Source organism: Chelmon rostratus, chromosome 2 (genome assembly GCF_017976325.1).
Source record: "Chelmon rostratus isolate fCheRos1 chromosome 2, fCheRos1.pri, whole genome shotgun sequence".
Lineage (NCBI taxonomy): Eukaryota > Metazoa > Chordata > Actinopteri > Chaetodontiformes > Chaetodontidae > Chelmon > Chelmon rostratus.
The window spans coordinates 2478327-2497942 of NC_055659.1; the positions used below are offsets into that span (position 1 = coordinate 2478327).

The following is a 19616-nucleotide window of genomic DNA, read 5'->3' on the forward strand; positions in this document are numbered from 1 at the left end:
TCCTGCAGTAAATCCTCCCTTCATGGTTATGAAGTTCAGCTTGTGTTTAAACTGTTTAAGAGGTGTTGATTTGACTTAATGATCATTGTGGATGATGGGTAAGATAAATAACAGAAACACTTCTATGTATGATGTAATACAGTTGAACTCAGTACAAAACTGAACATGATTACCTCCATGAAGGGAGGACTTCCTGCAGGACAGCTATATTAGTTTTAACTGTACCTAATAAACTGGACAGTGAGTGTTTAGTTCAGTGTGTAACTGTACCTGACAGACTCTGGCTGAGCACCTTAAGAAATCAGAAGAAGCAACACAGGCTTGTCTCAAATAATGTCAATAACGCAAATATAAAATAAAAAATGAAGTCACATTATATTTCAGTTTAGCTTCAAAACATTCACATTGATTTACAGCAGAACATCCTGATCACTTCAGTGGAGTCTCATGTTGTTTTAATGTCCAGCTTCAGCTCAGACTGGACCTTTAAGAACTCAGCAGTGTGATAATTTTTGGTAAATGGACAGTTTTATTACAGCACTTCAGCTCCTCATTCATCCATTCACACACTCACTCTCACACACTGACGGCCTTCAGCTGCCCTGCAGGTCCTGGTCTGACCGTCGGGAACAATGTGGGCTTCATGAGGACAGAAGGAGCGAGGGATCAAACACCAGCCCGGTGATTAACTGACCACCTGCTCGTGCTCAGATTTTTGCTAATTACAGGAGAAACAAACGGTTTCTTTAATTCGTCACGAGCTGCCTGTCAGTGCTGCCATTTAAAATCTAGTTAATGTTTTGTCACTCAAAAGTGAAGCTTCTAAACACATTATGAATGTTTTAATCTGAGTTGAGCTGCAGAACAAACTGAAATCCTCAGTCAGGGTCTCCTGATCCTTTCAAGTTATTTGATTTGTCACTGAGCTTTTTTGGTCCAACCAGCTTTAACCACTTATATAAACTTCATTTAATCAGAAGTTTCATTTAATCAGGTCAATTTTTCACTTGGTCCATTTCAATTCTTCTGTGTGTTATTTCTATTTTAACCACTTGTTCTATTATACAATGTTGAGATCTCATTATTCATCTTTTTTTCTATTTTTTTTTTTTTTGTGTTTCTGTGAAGATCCATCTCATTTGTCCAGATAGGACAGTATAACCTCATCAGTCCTCATCATCAGTCCTGCGGGCAGTTAAATGTCTCCTCTCTCTCTCTCCCTCTCTCTCTCTCTCTCTCTCTCTCTCTCTCTCTCTCTCTCTCTCACCCACCCAACCGGTCAAAGCAGATGGCCACCAACCCAGATCCTGGTTCTGTTCGAGGTTTCTGCCTCCTAAAAGGAAGTTTTTCCTCGCCACTGTCGCCAAGTGCTTGCTCATGAGGGAATTGTTGGGTTTCTGTAGATAAAGAGTTTGGTCTGTACCTGCTCTATATGTAAAGTCTCCTGAGACAACTTCGGTTGTAATTTGGCGCTATATAAATAAAATTCAATTGAATTGAATTTAAAGGAATCTACACAGAGGACAGAGTAAAAGTTAGATCCATACCATAAAAGAATCATAATATGCAGATAATGAGAAATAAAAATAAAAACAATAAAAACAATAGAAAAGAGTGCAAGAAGTTGTCATTGTCCTCAACAACATTAGTAACAAAGTAAAAGTGTGTTTTTTTTCTCTTAAAGCTGCACAAGAGTGGAACTCAATCACACCCCACATATTCAGTTAAATCTCATTTAACAGAACAATCAATTAATGATCAGATCTGTCAGTAATAAAGGTCACCTGCTCTCTTCTGTTCCGTTGACGTTTGAAACAAACTAATTCATAATGACGTGTTGACCTTGTTTTGAAAGTAAAAGCCATCAAATGGGAAAAGAAAATGCAAAGTTTGTTCATAAAGAGATGATGGCACTGATTCTCTGGTCAGATGCCATTAAACCACTGCAGAAGAAGAGGAAACAATGACACAACATAATTAAAAGAGGTCCAATCAAAGTCTGTTTCTGCACTTTGTTGCAGTTTCTTTTCATCAATAAATCATGTTTTCCACCTCAGCAAAGACAAAAACTGTTTTGGGATATTCTGACATGTTTCTCTTCATATTTCTGGTGTTTCTACAACCGTTTTTAAATGTGCAAACTGAAAATGCTTCTAAAATCAAGCCAGTGGAAACACAGCTATAGAGAGGGGAGCTGCTGTAACTGTTCACATGCAGACAACAGCACTGACTGGATCAGGCAGCTGCCCTCAGTGACTGAGCTCTCAGTCGGTGAGCCTGCAGAAAGGAAAAAAAAGTTATATTCAAGGAAATCCAAACTTCTTGACCCCGCACTGTAAATACCAACATAATGCCTGAGAACACAAAGTTATCAAGACTGTGAACATGGGAAATATATAAAGTATATGTTGTGTCGTCTGCTAATAATGATTACACTGATACATAACTTAAACTCACCTTTCTCAGAATTTTATCTGATACGATGCCTGACACGAACCAGAACTAGACAACCAATAACAGTGAGGAAAAATGTAACAAGAACAGCAGCAACAATCGATCCAGTGGAGAACCCTGAAAGAGAATACAGGAAGTTAATGTAACTCTTTGCAGAAAGAATCACACACCTGACTGTAAATCACAGGTGTATAATCACACCATGCTGTCACTTTGTGTCCTGTGTGCTTTATGCTTCTATCAAACATCACCTGTGATTGGTTGAATCAGCCTTCATGCTTTAGTAAACTGCACAGAGCCTCATTCAACACAAAGAAGCTAAATGTTAGTAAATGTAGAAGTGGTGGACATTTGTGGACACCTGGCTTCAGGCTCAGACAGAGGAGATGATTCCTGCTCACATTCACAAATCACATCATGGACACTTTCACTGTTTTCATCTCCATTTTCACTGGGACTCAAAACCTGATGCTGGATTTTCTCTTAGTTCTGCTTTGGTATCACTCTGCTGCAGTGAATGAAACACATATAAAAACACCACCCTTGCTGATCCTCAGGATCAGGCTGCAGCAGCCATTTATAAATCTATTACTGAGTTTGTGCTGTTACTAAACTGATCTTGTGTGACTGATCTTGAAATTTAACCTGAATTTTCACCTTGTGCAGATGTCGTCATCCCCACTGGCATCGTGTTCAGTCTGAAGACACGTAAACATTTTTGAAAAGCACGGTCAATTTAAATTATTAAAACATTAAAGCACCACTAAGAAGAATCTCACCTTCGCGGGAGAGAGGAGAGAGAGCCACATAGGTCTCAGCATAAATCTGGTGGTCTATGTCCTGCTGTGTGACAACACAGCGGAAGGTGTCTGTCTTGGTCACAGTAGCTTGGAGGATGATGTCGTAGCCGCCTCCCCTCTCTCTCTCTGAGACCTGCAGTTCATTAGCAGGAATGATGTTTCCAGCACTGTCCTTCCACTCTACTGTAGGTTTTGGAAAAGCACCATAAACTTCACACTGCAGCAGCATTCCATCCTTTGTTTTGAGTGTTGTGACATACGGTTTTTGAGCTGCACCTGAACAAAACAGAAAGAAGAGGTTATTTTACCAAAAGTAGTGAAGATGTTTGGACCCTTAAACATACCCCCCCCCCCCCCCCCCCCCCCCCCCCCCCCCCCCCCGTGTGTTCTGAAGAGATTCTGTTAGAGTGAATTTCTCAATATCAATAATCAATAAAGTCTAATCTAATCTAAACCTTCATTTGGGTTCAAGCTGCTTGGACCATAAAGATTTATGATGGATGTTTCGCTACATAGCATCAGCTGAAAAACATTAAGTGACATCTATTTTTGGGATTTTGACCAAAGCAACACCAAAACGGTATACAGCATTGTGGGACTGAGATACACGTTTGTTTTCTAAATGAGCGGGATTGGTCAGAAAACATGGCCATAACTGTTAATGATTTGTCCCATCATCATTAATCTGAGTACATATGTTCAGGCTGTGTTTGGGAAACGGTTTTCCAAAGCATTTTGAGCCTGATCCACAGGAGGCACCATAAATATCAACTAGAATTATCGCCTCCTGGTTGTTTGCCTCCACCAGTTAGTCATGTTTCATCACATTATAATATATGCACTGATGAAGGAATTTACAAAAAGGTTCAACCCGACAGCACGGAAGATCTATGCAATCAGCACAGTTTCAAGGTGGACAAACATCATATCCATTTTCACTGTAACAGTAAAAATGTAAAGCTGGATTTTGAGTAACTTTTGCTTGTAATGACCAAATCCTCAACTGTTTCAGAAGCAGTAAATGAAGCAAGTGTCAGGAAATCAGATGCTCACAAACATGTTTGTAATCTTGGAGCCCTTAAGCACAACAATGTGCAATAAGCATATTTAGGGTAATATACAGTACCTTAACCTTCCCTTTGGTTTCCTATATAGCTTCACACTTTATTGTCCCTATTCCTAATATTGCCACAGCCACACCTACAAAAAATATTGGCGGATTAGTAATGCTTTTTTCCTGAAATTACAAGTATGTACCCTAAAAATGTGATGTTTTGTGTTAATAGCCTCTGTGTGAATGTGAAATACATGTTTCAGAGGCGGAAAATCACGGTGTTAATCATACTCCACGAATAACAAACCAGCCAGACCTAGAAAATGCTGATAAATGTCAGTTTTAAGAAGTGATGTGTAGTTTCAGCCTGACTCTGTTCCACACACTGAAAAACAAAGATTTAACGTGTGTTTCAATGATATCAGACCTGTGGAGCCAAACTCAAAACACATACACGTGAAGTGTAGAGAGTGACGTCATCAAACTCAGGACTCACCTGGGATGCTTTCATTTCTTCTGTCTTTTAAGATGCCACCTAAAAGGCAAAACAAGACATATGTTAGAGTGAAACATCAACTTGGCAGACATGTAACACTGTGGAAAAAAAATGAAAACTATTTTCCTGTTGACTGAATAAAATAAAAAAACTGATGGGCAATATGTTGGAAATATGAAGCATGTCTGATACAGAGGTGATCTCTGCAGATGTGTTTGAAGCTCTATGGGGTCGAGGCCAGAGAGGCCAGATGTGTACTCTGACTACACGACAAAAGTCCATCTGGGACTCTGAAACCAGTAGCATTAGTAAATGAGAGGACATCTTTAAGTGTTTAATGGAAACACTCACCAACAACAAGCTCAATGTGGAATGTTTGCCTTGGCTGAAGACGTGGAAAATCACAGGTGTAGTTTCCACTGTCAGCCACCTTCGTATTTCTGATGATGATGGAGGCGTTGCCGTGCTTCAGTTCATCTTGAAAATGTGAGACGCGACCTTTGAACTGCTCATCCTGACCTTCACGTCCATTATTGTAATGCTTTCCTGCATCATACAGGAAGACCTCCTTCTGAAAATCCTTCTTCCAGTCAAAGAGCTCTTTCTCAATGTTCTGCTTGGTGCTGAGGGAACACTGTAAAACAGCATCACTCCCTTCTGTCACGACCACTGGCCCTGAAAGACAAAAACATTTACTGATCAGTGTGTTCACATACAGAGTCATCAGGTTAGAAAGAAAGTCAGATAACACACCTACACGCCACCACGACAACTCAAAAACACCAGCGTCTGAGCAGTTCAGTCAGATTTCTCCTCTGTTATATTATTTCTGGTTATAGGTTATATGGTCTCATGCTTGTACAGGCGTATTTTAAGTCTATTCAAGCTTGTTGTTGATTAGTTTAAACAGTTAGTTATTGTGCCTTGTGTTTGAATTTTACAAAATTTACATAGCTGTGGAAACTGTTCAGCTCAACACCAGGAGAAGTTTTAGTTTTATTCATCTTAGATCTGGATTTAATAGACTGAACACAAAGACATAATTTCTAAACTGTCCTGCTTCACTGCTGTGACAGATATTTAGACATTATGCTGATATGTACACTGCACACCTTTCAAATAAATCCAATTAAGGCCACACATGGCAGAGTAATCATGTCTTTTCAACAGAAATATGTAGAAACTGATGTTTTTCAGATTATTGCAGAAATCAGGACTTGTTCAGTCTAAAATGCTAACAGCTCTGTGAGGCTTAGTGTGCTAATGTCAACATGCCAACACACACACAGTGATAATGGTGACATGCAGTAGGTAATATGTTTACCATAGTTATGACCTAATATGATTGTATTTCACTTTTTCTAACACACTTCAGGCGTCCATTCGCATATGACATGAAAGAAGTAACAGTCTCAGCCTCGATGACTAAACACATATGAAGCTGAAGGAGTGCTTCCTTCACATTTGAATTATTAAAGCCAGAGGAAACACCGTTCAGTTCTATCACAATTTTCAGGACAAACTAAGACTCAAACTAAATTTAAAATTCTTGTCAAATTTAACAGTGATCAGATCAGATCAGTGGTGGTGATGGTGTTTGTGACATGGTTCAGCCTGATGAGGACACTGAGAGCAGCATCGCTCTCTGTTCAGCTCTCCAGTGCAGCTGTGGTGCTGGCAGAACAGCTGGACTGAAGGTTTCTCAGTGAAAACTGTAAAAATGTAAATATGAAAGTCTGTGTGTGTGTGAACACATTGAGAGCAACTTAAAACCAGTCTCAGATTCCTTGTATGTGAACTGATACTTGGCCAATAAAGCTGATTCTGAACAGGCTTTTCTCTCTCTACATAATGTGGCTGCAGCTGGAAGTCTTACCCACCTGGTCGGATTCCAGTCGTGATTTGCACTTCCTGGCCTGAAACACATCTCCAGATGAACGATAATGTTTGTGACTGTGTGCAAAAATGTTGGCCATCTTGAACTTGCTGTACATAGGATACCTTATTTTCTTTATTTTTTTTTTACATTTTTGAAATTCTTTTTGTGGTTTGCACAGTTGTAATTTATTGTTCCGTTTGTTCGTGTGAACTGTAGAGCTTCTGTATAAGTGAATTTCTCCATTGTGAGATTAATAAAGTCTTATCTTATCTCGCCAGAAGTAATGAGGGCAGCTGTTATGACAGCTGTTATCATATATCAAACAATGTCTCCTCACCCAGGTGAGTGCCACACAAACAGGTATTACTGCTTGGTTGAAAAAATGAGCTGAAAAAATGATAAATAAAGGGAGATGCAAATAAGATGAGTAGAGAGTAGAGAGAATATATTTATATGAAAAAATTATACAAAATTAATATAAAACTCTTGTATTAATTTTACTTTTATTATTAATTAATATAAAACTCTATTAATCTCTTTGGAGATTAATAAAGTATCAATCTATCTATCTATCTATCTATCCTCCACCTGCCTGAGTCAGCTGTAACACCTGAACGCCACATACTGCCATTACCACACTGTGAAAACCAGCTGGAGAACTAACAGATAAAAGATTTCACACACAGAGATACACTTTGATGTACTTCTACTGCAACACCTGTCCACAAACATAAAGCCCGGCTCCACCCACCTCATCCACCCAACCCCAAACAACCTGCAGAAACATTATCAAATACAGGCGGGACACGTTGTCCTGATACTAAAAGTTTATTGTAGCTGAGAGTTTATAAGAAGTTCATTATTAATGCATTAACTTCTGAACATTAGTTTCCTGTGTTTAACACCCTGATTACTTCTAAATATGTACTGATGTTGTCAGACCTGATGATAAATAACATGTTTGTTCATATGTGGTTTAACTCTACTGACTAACAGCAGACATGAAGGCAGGCAGACAGAGAGGAAGACCGCTTCATCATCTGAACATGCTGTGAGTTCATGTCAGTGTTCACACAGTGCTTGACTTCATAAGAAAACAGCTCAGGGTGGAGACTAAACATCCTGAAAAACTGTCTCAAATGTCTGTTTTATGGCGGTCACTACTTCAGCTTCAGCTTCAGCTTCAGGAGGCGGAAACGCAAATGTTTCCCTTCATCAGTGGTGAGAGTTCAGATTGACGCACCATCAGTGAGGTTTCATAAGAAAAGAGTTTCTCGGAAACAGCAGAGAGTCTGCAGCACATCAGAGCGCCACCCTCCCAGGAGGAAGATGGAGACGACGCCCGCACGCGCGCGCGCGCGCACGCACGCACGCACGCACACACACACACACACACACATCTGCAGGTGCAATGACGCCACATCTGAAGTTATAAACCACCTCGAGCTAAACATACTGAACACATCCATCATACAGCTGTAACTGATCAGAGGGATGCTGCAATCAATTCAATCAATGTATTGATCTGCGCTGATCTTTACGTGGCAGCTGCAGGTGTTTTCAACCCAATAAACTACACTCCATTCACATCCTGTTTCCAGAGCCCCCGCAAACTAAACCCATTTACAGCGACATCAGCCTGCAGTGTTCTTACCTCTTTCATCAGCAGACGTCACTCCAGACCAGGTGAGGAGACAGAGGCACGCGACGGACAGGAGCTCCATGGCTGCGGATGTCACCTCAGATCATCACCTCACTTTTATCCCCGAGAAACGACGCTTCCTTCACCGCTCACAGCCTGATTGGCTCATCACAAACACTTTCGTTTTCTCAGCCTCCACGAGCTGCAGACAGCGCAGCACTTCCGGTACAAATCTTTCAGGATAAAAGCGTCACCGCCACGTATATTTACAATGACTCATGAATTTTACACAAAACCGCTCAAACTGTGTGTTAAAATGTTCCATCTGAACAGCACTTTATCTTTACACGAACAATAAAGCTGTGTGTGATAAAAAAAAATCTCCAGACCCTGAAATTCAGCCATATGTTCGCTGCACAGTTTTACCTTCACTGTAAATGCACAAATGTCTGCTTCTCCTGTGCTTTAGCAACACAAGCAAAAGCTGCAGTTTCTCCAGGAACCAGACAAATGAGCTCAACTTTCCACAGAGAGCAGGTGATGTTATTCAGCAGCAAACTGCAGCAGCTCTTTGCTCAGAGGAAGCAGCAGGTTTACTCTCACTTCTGCCTGTTAGAGAGAGTTTATATTAAATAACTGAATTTAAGTTAAATTCACCTCGGGGCACCAGCCTTTGAAAGGCAAAAATATGTAACCTGTTCATTAACTGAGTCTCAATCTGAAGGTTGCTATGGTAACCATAATATTTTACCTTTATTGTAGCTGAGAGTTTGTAAGAAGTTAGTTATTAATACATTTACTTCTGAGAAATGTTTCTGTTTCCTACATAATAAAGTCATTATAAGAACAGTTTCCTGTGTTTAACGCCCAGATTACTTCTAAACATGCACTGATGTCGTCAGGCCTGATGATAAATAACATGTTTGTTCATATGTGGTTTAACTCTATTGACTAACAGCAGACATGAGGGCTTCAGGTTTCAGGCTTCAGGAGGCGAAAACACAAATGGTGGTTTCACTTCATCAGTGATAAGAGTTCAGTCTGACGCAACCATCAGTGAGGTGTGTGAGCACATGGAGAGTAACTTAAAACCAGTCTCAGATTCCTTGTATGTGAACTGATACTTGGCCAATAAAGCTGATTCTGAACAGGCTTTTCTCTCTCTACATAATGTGGCTGCTGCTGGAAGTCTCACCCACCTGGTCGGATTCCAATCATGATTTGCACTTCCTTGCCTGAAACACATCTCCAGATGAACGATAATGTTTGTGACTGTGTGCTAAAATGTTGGCCATAATTTAACAGGTGACATGTCAGTGATGTGTTTTCAGCTCGTTCCCCCAAGTGGTCAGAACCCCCTCCAAAAACATTGTGTTAATGCAGCTGCTCTCCAGCAGTAATGAGAACAAACACAGGAAACGGTTTGTTGGTATGATTACTGTTATCATATATCAAACAATGTCTCCTCACCCAGGTGAGTGCCACACAAACAGGTATTACTGCTTGTTTGAAAAAATGAGCGTGCGTGGGAGAGAGAGAGAGAGTAAATGTGGCCACTTAGCTCAATAAATGAAAGAAAAAAACCCGACCAACACCTGATCCAGTGATTCCTCAGGGGCTTCTGCTGCAGGGGGCTTCATGCAAACACTGTGAAGTAGATCTAACTCTGGTTTATCTTTTCCTGCTCTGACCCTACGTGGCCCTGCATGGCCTCACATACACTCCAAACATCAGTTTACCCCTTAATCTGGCATATATTTGATATTTGGTTGATCTGATCATATACCTCAAGTACAAAACTCTACACATATTTGTGTGAAGGAGGAAAATAAACACACACATTTGATCTTCACATTTTTTGCACAGTGATCAATAAACTGCACATGATGCACCTCCACCTGCCTGAGTCGGCTATAACACCTGAAAACTAACAGAGAGGATGGAATAGTTTTTTAAACTCTGATTTACTTCTACTGCAGCAAAATATGAAGCCGATTCATTAATTTAGTCTCAATCTGAAGGTTGATGGTGACCATGATATTTGACATGCACACATTTCACATAACCAGCTTCTTTTGGAACAAAAGGTTTATTACTACTAAATACACACAAGCACTACGAGCCACACCACAGATACGAGTTCAGAGTTTGACGCGGCCGTCGGTGAGGTTTCATAAGAAAAGAGTTTCTCGGTAACAGCAGAGAGTCTGCAGCACATCAGAGCGCCACCCTCTCAGGAGGAAGATGGAGACGACGCCCACGCACACGCACATACGTATGCACACACGCGCACGCGCGCGCACACACACACACACACACATCTGAAGTTATAAACTGTCTGCTCAGTAAACAGGAAGTAGACTGTTAGTGGCTGGAGAGGCTGACTGGTCACAGGCTTGAACCCACAATTAGGTGCGTCCTTCTGCACCTGTGCTTTTTAATGCTGATGAGCCACACACCTCAACCTTTCCTCACCTCAAGTTTATTTATCGCGGTTAAATCTTTATATCTGTGCAGCACAAACCATGTATCTTTAAAATGAATCACTTATTTTAAACTGGACTTTAAAATTCAGGGAGAAGGACAACAGAGGATGGACGCACCTGGTGCTGTACGTCCAACAGACCAGACTACAATAACGACGAACACTCAGGTAGCGGGCACTCCCACGTCCCCGTGCAGTCGATGCTGTGTTGCAACAGTTATGTTTGCGTTGGAGGAAAAGCGTTACCGCGGGTGCAGGTTTGGTGAGTCTTGTCACAACAGGATGTAGGGGCGCATCCACACCCTCATGCGCAGTAATAATGAAACGAAACCCAAAGTTAGCAACCACCTCCGGCTATGACACCTCCCAAACTATGAGGAAAGATCGCTTCTATTTCTTTCTGTGTATCATGTGTTTTCTTCTTTGCCCAAAAACTAAACCTTAAAAATGAGTGAGAATGAATGCATGAAGAACCAGAAGAATTCCATTGGTCGTTTAATGTTGTATGATGATATTTCAGAGGACAAAACACAATTAAATCCTTTTTTACTTTTGAGAATATTTGCACTGAACATCATCTGTCAAGAGTTTTTGTAGCAAACTGATGTTGTCTGCTTTCAGACTCCCAAAATATCTCAGCTCTGTGATTTGTGTCTTTATGTTTTCTGATTTAGTCTCATTTATATAATTATCTCATTCATCTAAAAAAAAAAAAAGGGGGGGGGGGGGGGGGGGGGGGGTTGAGGTCAGGTGAGCTCCATGTCGCAGGAACCGCCAGGAAAACAAAGCTAAATGGCAAAGTGTGTGTGTGTGTGCGTGTGTGTGTGTGTGCATATGTATGTGCGTGTGCGTGGGCGTCGTCTCCATCTTCCTCCTGAGACGGTGGCGCTCTGATGTGCTGCAGACTCTCTGCTGTTACCGAGAAACTCTTTTCTTGTATCTGTGGTGTTCATACAAAAGTTTTGAAAATGAAAGCTACAACAAACACCTGAGTTAAGAGGAAAGGTCGACGATCAGAGGTCAGATTAAGAGGAAAAACGTTTGTTTGTGCTTCTAACTCGTTCTTTAACTTCTAACGCCCCCCGGTGGACAAGAAGCAGCATTAGCAGCAGCTCAAGTCCTCAAACTGGGGTCTTAAAGACATGTTCCAGAAAGCTAATCCTAATCAAAGGACAAATAAACCTGAAACACACTGCTGCCTCATTTATAATGCTACAACCACAGGCAGCAACAGGAAGTGGTTATTCTAAAACTGTTGTGGCTTGTAAATAAGTGAAACAACGGATTTAGACAGAATAACTTTCACTTTTCAAATTCTGTGGGTTGACTGTAGGATGCCAAAAGACTGAGGAGCAGAATATTTAAAGAAAAAATCAGAGCAGCATGTGGAAAAGCAGGCACAAAAATCACAGACTATGTTTTTCCATATCCGTCTGTTGAAGCAGAGTTTTGTTGCTTCCCCGAGTTGGTTGAAGCCTTTAATACGCAGTTTGCAAAAAGCGGAGATCACTCCTTACAGAAAATGTCTGTGCAGCCTAAGCTCAGAGAGATCTGAATCTAATAAGCAAAAACAATCATTTTATACCGTCCTTGGTGTGCCTTCCCTGCTCTGGCTGCTCATCACCTTATAAGGACTTGTTTTGATATATTGATCATCTTTCTAATGCTCTAAGAATACATTTTTGTTCTATCACACACATCCCGTTTTACACATGTTGCCAGTTTCACTCCTATCTGTACTCCTGTTTTCCTTCAAATCAGGAAATCTGTTAATACCACATCCGTGTCTGCTATGTCTGATAAGCTATCTGCCCTTCTAACTCCCAAACTGGTTATGTTCAAAACATGTTTTTTTTCCCTTTTTCAGCAACCCTACAGTAGAACTTAATATCCTTCACGTCACATATCGCTGTGATTCTCAAAAAGACCGCGCAGACCCCTGAAGGCTCGTCTTCTGGCCTGAGGACGACTCGTCTCAAGCCTTTTATATAAAAACCACAAACATGTGTTCAGGATCAAATGCTCCTGCTCCTCCTCCTGGAGGACAGAAAAGATTCCCCCTCTGCACAAGACAGCAGCACAACAATCACAGAGGAGTCCAGCTGACCCCATTTCATGGGAAAAAAGCATCAAAACATCCACAGACTTTTAAAAACTCAACATAATCAACGTCTCCACTGTCCGTCTGCATGTTCATGATGCGCCAAACACACATGTGCTCTGCAAAATCTGTACAGATACTATATACATATAACACTGACCTCCATTTATTCATTGAATGATTCTGATGAGCAAACAATTCTAATAGCACCCAATATAAAATGTGAATATAAAACTTTTAAAAGCATCATGACGAGCCATCAGACGCACGCTCGTCTCAGAAGGTTACAGCCTGATATCTTAAATGAAAAGTCGAAGCTTATCTGTCAGAGGGAAGAATTAGAGCTCGAATGTTGAGTTCAGGGAAGTCTTGTATTTTTGTAAATCTCCATGCCTGGCTTTTAACAACCTGAATATTGATTGTTTCCATCAAAAAATTAAACTGACTACGATGCTGCAATCTTGTTGCCTTCAGGTGTTTTTAAACAGAAAATAAATTACATTCATTTAATATTTAGGATTTAAGAACAAATTCATATGTGAAATCTTTCTTTTATTCACCCTCTGCTGCAGAAAATACAAGAAAAGGCACAAACACGAACAAAATCCTGAACTCATGGCAGGTTTATACTAGTCCCACAGTCTCACCCCCCACAGTGCTGGTGCTGTGTTGCATCTCTGCAGTGACGGATGCGGCTATAATCACCCATGTGACGCTTTTTGTTTTACATACAATATCCTGTAATTCCATAAAAAAAATAAAAACACGACCTTTGAAAAACTGTTCAGTTTTGCTTTGTCGGAGAAGTTTTGGAGAAGTTTCCTGGTTGGCTGTTGCATGATCACATGGCATAAGCGTGAACAAACGCTTAGCAAAGCTCCAAATGTTCCCTTGGCTCTGGAGTTGGACCAGCAGATAAAAACAACAAATAATATTGAAAAAAATCATATATTCATATATTATTATTTGTGTGTTGGGTCTGTTGGAAATATATTTATGTCCAGACTGATTGGCCTGGATGGTGCAGTGATGCCTGGGGGCGGGGGTGGTGAAAGCTGCTTGTTGAGCATCCGAACTCCACTGAAGAGCGTTAACTTGTGATTTGTTCTTCCAGTTCAATTCATTTCAAGCTGTGATGACTCTCAGCCTTCATCGCTTCATCCTTTACTATGAGCTTGTCCCATCAAACTAACTTCAGCCCACTGGCTGGTCTTTTACTCAGGAAAAAAGAAGAAATGTTAGTCCACTTCCCTTGGAAAGTGAGACACACGAGTGCTGCGTTCAGGGACCTCTCAGAAGAATGTATTAATCTACTAATATCATTATTATTGTTTATATCTTGTTTTTTTGTGTTTATGAATCGCCCCGTGGGCCGGATGAAACAGCCTCACATGAGGAGGAACATAATTAACAACTATAGTAAAATGTTCACAACTTAACTAAAGTTATATTTTATTTATTCATTTATTATAGAACCAGAGGCCATTTATATAAAAGTAGTCTCAGTGGATTTGGTATAAATCTAAATACCAACAAGTCTGAGACATGTAAAAAGTGTCTGTTATGTTGATGTCTGCACTTTTGAATGTGTCCAATACAATTATTGATTATTTAAACTTACCTCTGTTTGTTCTTTTGATCCACTTACGAACTAAAACTGCAACTGCGATGGCCGCAGTCACAACTACTAGAACCGTCATTCCAATTATTATGAAATTACCCACAGTGCTGTATTTATCGTGTCATTTCTGCACGTGGTTGCCTGAAAAACGTTGAAAAAAGCGAATGTGAGACTCAGAGTGTGACGGCACATCATGTACAGCAGATTGGTCACAGACAAACACAGACAACAGTCAATAATAAAACAACACATGAACAGGAATCTCACCTCTGATGATCACAAACTCCTGAGCATGAGTCTGCCAGCCGCCGTCTTTCTGTTTGGCCACACAGCGGTAGAATCCGCTCCGGGTCACTGACATTTGGAGAGTCACGTGGTAGCTGCCTCCTGTTTCTCTGACATGTTTCTCCTCAGCAGGAAGGACGTTTCCAGCGATGTCCCACCACTCGACTTCCAGTCTCGGAGAAGCACCTTGAACGTCACACTGCAGCAGCACCCCGTCCTCTGTTTGATCAAATTTTGTGACACGTGGTTTTGGAGCCGCACCTGCGAACATATTATTAACAAGAGCTCCATAAGGACCACGTCAGCTCCACAGATGTAACACCGGGATGTTTTTCTGTTGGGTTCTGTATTGTTACAGGTGTTTAACCATCTGATTATTGGTTGGGATGTTTAAATCAGATCAAATTTAACCACACAAACAGATGTTGGCTGAAACAGTGAGAGGCGGGGCTGACAAAAAAATGAAACTTAACAGTCTGATTAGAATAAAAGCCTCCCCTGCAGAACTGCTGCAGTTTGAAGGGCAACAGGGAAAGTTTGTGAAATAGCTCAATTAATTTTAAAAAACAGAAAACAGAATGTGTTATTTTAGCTTATTCAACAAGTTACAAGAAGTAATATTCACAAATATTATATTATATTAATGATTGAAAGGTCCACAGTTAGACAACCGGCAGACTGTCAGGAAGCTTCAATGATGAGAAAAGTTTCTGGGAGCGTTTGAAAGTTGAAAATAACAAACCAAAAAGTGTCCAAGTCGAAAATGAATAAAATAAACAATATAACAACAAGTCCCGCACAGGACAGGTAGATCTATCATACGGTAAGGAGGATTCTATCATCAGTCCAGTCAATACTATTGATTTGTACATGCTATAATACCACACTGTGATCTTTATGTGGCAGCTGCAGGTGTTATGAACCCTCTTAACTATGATGCAGCTCCATGAACATCCTGCCTCCAGAGCCCTGCATGATTCTCCAGCCCTGCACATTAAACACATTCACACACAGAATGACATCAGTCTTCAGAGTTCTTACAGTTTTCACCAGCTGACGTCATTCCAGACCAGGTGAGGAGAAACGCGAGGACAAGATGCTCCATCGTTGTTGACCCCTGAGTTCATCACCACACTGACAGTGAAGCTTCAGTCACTCCAACAGTTTCGATTTCCCAGCTTCCACGAGCTGCAGCTACTGCAGCACTTCCGGCGCAAATCCTTCAGAATAAAAGCGTCATCTGCACGCACATTTACGATGACTCGCAATTTGAGCACTTTTGTGCAGAATTGAAAAATGCTTCATCTGAACTCTTTATCTCCACACGAACAGTAAAGCTGTGAATGAAAAAAAATAATTATAGGACCTAAAATTCAGCCACGTTCACTGCGCAGTTTCACCTTTACTGTTAAAACACAGGCGTCCACCTCACCTGAGCTGTACGTCATCGACAGAAACCACACCTTTTCAGTCGCGGCCGGAAATGTGGTCAGTTACTTTGCTGAAGCTCTTCTCTGAAAAGTTCCTTGATGAAAAGAGAAACTTGAATTTGTTGAAGGCTTCTTCCTCGGTAAGGTCAAATACATGTTCAATGATCTCAAAGCTCTCTACAGCAGGACAGCCACCCTACCAGCTGCTGAAGGTGGAGGTGGACTGGCTGTCCAGACCTGCACGGCAGACCACCTTCCAGAGACTGAAGTCTGCATCAGCATCTGCTGTGGTGTCAGCTGACAGGAGCAGTTATGGGCTTTAACTATAACCTCCATCTGCAAAAAAAAAATCCTTCATTTAATTGTGTAGGTGTACCTAATAAAGTGGCCAATAAGTGTACTATGAGGCACTTTCATTTCTGATACACAAAAATGTGTGAGTGAGTGAACAGCAGTGGAAAGCTGAGATCTGTGTCAGACGTGTGTGTGAACTGGGCGTCCACACAGTGTTTCAGGTTTTGAAGGTTTTACACAGTAAAGACAGCAGAGGGCGCCACATTACTGAGAATACAGGCTGAAACAAACTGCTCACTCCTGGAACTGACACGAGATCAGAGGACAGGGACACCAAAGGGTCCTGAAAGAGTGACCCAGAGGTTCCCCTCAGAATAAACACAGACTGTCACATCTGTCTCATTTACCGCTTCACTCTGCCTGAATGAAATGTCAGATTCTTGGTTTCTGAAAGTCATAGAAAAGGTTGGACAAAGGCTACAACAAGCTATTTATCTATCTATCCATCTATAACACAAAGTTTTCATTTATGCTCACATAATTAATTTGTGTGTCTTTCATTTGAGTTCAGTTATATTTGTGTAAATGTCTTAAAGATGAACTGTTCATTTCGGCTTTGCCAGCAAAGGAATCAAAGGCTGTCGCCACTATGAGTTCTGCTCACGTGTGATTCACTTTGGTATGCAAGTCTGAGCGTTATATAACATCCTCTGGTCCTGTTTGTCAGTCGGGACACTTGCTGCATTGTCGGCGGCTCGGTCTCCCACAGTTTCTACTCATATCTGCAGGGAGAGCGGCAGCAGAGCCAAAGAAAACAAACTGGAGCTCCAGAGATGTATATGCAAGACAGAGGAACTGCTGACCCTCAGTCTCCTGCTTCACTCTTCCTGCCAAGCTTAAAGGAATTCACTAAATCTTTAGGATACTGACTTCTTGGTCCATTTTACCAACCAAATACTGAGGAAACTGACTCCAGAAACATTCACTTGTCCTAAGTGTGGAGTGTAATTCATGCTCTGTTATTAAGGAGAGAAAATGATTTGTAGCAGCCCCACAGCTAATAACTGTGTGATTTATTACTAACCAAGCCTGCCATCCTCACGTAGGTGATTTACACATGATTCTAACATATGTATTTTTTTTTTTTTTACTACCAGGGACCTGCATTACGTATATGCAAAGTGTGCGAAAGGTGTGATGTGCAGCTACAGGTCACTGGCAGCAAACTGCTTACCAAATCAGCTGATTCTTGGAACTGGAGTAAGATTCCTCGTTAATGAACAGATAACATGTCAATAAAGCTGATCCTAATCTACAGGCATACACGTCAACATGCTTTTCATTTCTAAAGTCTTTTACTTTTTCTCTTTGCCAGCCATCAACATGTGTTAAAGAAGCATTGAGCACCACAGTGAATGATCCACACACGGATAATAAAAAAGTCCCGACTAACCAGTTTATCAAAATTGTTCATTATCTCTTATTCTGATGAAACTTTTGAATGGAGAGTGATGGAGCACTTACGTCGTCTAAATCAACACCAAAACAACCTTTACAAGAGTCATTTCTGCAGAATTTGAAAATGGGACTTTAGTGCCCCCTGGTGGTAGCATCGAGAATAACACGGTTAGTGCACCTCAGGCCTGCAGATTAAAAACCAAGAGGAGAGAATGGAGGCTTCAAAACAACACACATTGCACCAGCTTTCACTGTGACTGTGATTTTCCTACTAACAAAACAATCATGATCATATAAAATGTTTTATAATCGCAGAAAAGTCTACACACAGAAACTTTGAGCTCCAGATGAAACTGCATTTCTAGCTTCAGTTTCGTGACATATTTCAGAGTGAAACACGAGGCGGGACATAACAGTGGGAGGAATTTGATTTGAACCACGTTTATGGTGGTGAACACCTGAACGTGCACCGACAGACTGAGCTGTTGCTGAATCTTAGCTGTGTGCCGCTAAAAGTTCAAGAATGATTGACGGGTGGATGTCACAGTATTATCGGTTGAAACTGGTTGGTTAGTAAATGGGTGCACAGTATGACCGGGGGTGTGATCAAAAAGGGCTTAATTTCAAACCGACTTTAAGGGAGCAACAAACTGAACGACACTGACTGAATGTTCCACTATGTTTCATCAGCACTGGATTCATCAGATGGATCTTTTTCTGGCTGCTGCTGCTGATGAAACTGAACCACAACAGGCCGTCTGTGGACTGTAAAACCAAAACAAAGAGCTGAAAGATGGCAAAGAGCTCCATGAAGAGAAGGGTGGAGGCAGCTGATAGGCTGTAGGCTGTAGGAGCCAACCTTTTCACATCCAAGCAGAGTGACTGGTGCAGCTTTACAGAATTCCATCTAAAAATGAGAAGGTCCAGTTTGACCCCCCCTTCTCTGTTCTTTCACTCATTCGTACGAGAGACTTTTCAATCTCTCACTGGATGAATTTGACCTTTTCACTCACCTGGCACTGCTGCTGATGGGGTTCACTACTTCAGCACTGGTTGATTTGTCAAAGGTCTCTGCAGTGACGACTGTTATTTAAAAAAAAGAAACAGAAAAAAGTTTTCAGTCTGATACAACAGCCCTGTGAAAAATCCCTCAAAACTGTTTTAGTCCTGTTAACTTAAACATTTCTCAAAAACACATAAGAACATTCAAGCAAATAACTTGGCTTCTTTGTGACTGTAACCTTTCAGCAGAGTTCAGAGGTTGAACGCAGCACCGTGCAGATAAAGTCTCTCTGGCAGTCCGTCACAGGACTTCAGTCACTGTGCTCTCATTAGCTGAAATGCCATCTGTCTGCAGCCGCGAGCGCTTGCTTTTCATTTCCTTCGTGTTCCCAGAGTCAGCACAGATAAAGGTGTCACTCCTGACGCCCTTACAGGACACTACAGCAGTATATCCAGCTAGACTGAAAGACATGTGTATCTGTAGGTGTGTATGTATCGACAGGACCTGTGTTGGCAGATCATCATACGTTAATTCTCTGAGCCTGAAGGGGAAACACTGCAAACACTAATGCATCTACAGAACGTCTCCCTGCAGGCTTCCTCAGTGCAACCTGT

At 41.2% G+C, this 19616-nt stretch overlaps 1 protein-coding gene across 2 annotated transcripts; it reads right to left on the reverse strand.

Annotated features, from left to right (window-relative positions):
• Window positions 1-1202: 1202 nt before the first annotated feature.
• On the reverse strand, window positions 1203-8502 carry LOC121625035 (CD276 antigen-like). 2 transcript variants are annotated; one of them, XM_041963054.1, is made up of 6 exons: window positions 8338-8497; window positions 5156-5479; window positions 4805-4843; window positions 3234-3530; window positions 2458-2571; window positions 1203-2277 (listed from the first exon to the last, which is right to left on the reverse strand). In XM_041963054.1, exons 1-5 carry the CDS (start codon window positions 8405-8407, stop codon window positions 2471-2473), a joined length of 831 nt encoding a protein of 276 aa, XP_041818988.1. In that variant the 5' UTR covers window positions 8408-8497; the 3' UTR covers window positions 1203-2277; window positions 2458-2470. The 2 variants fall into 2 exon arrangements, with proteins under 2 accessions (XP_041818988.1, XP_041818999.1); XM_041963065.1 differs by lacking the exon at window positions 4805-4843 and having other exon boundaries at window positions 8338-8502.
• Window positions 8503-19616: the final 11114 nt, after the last annotated feature.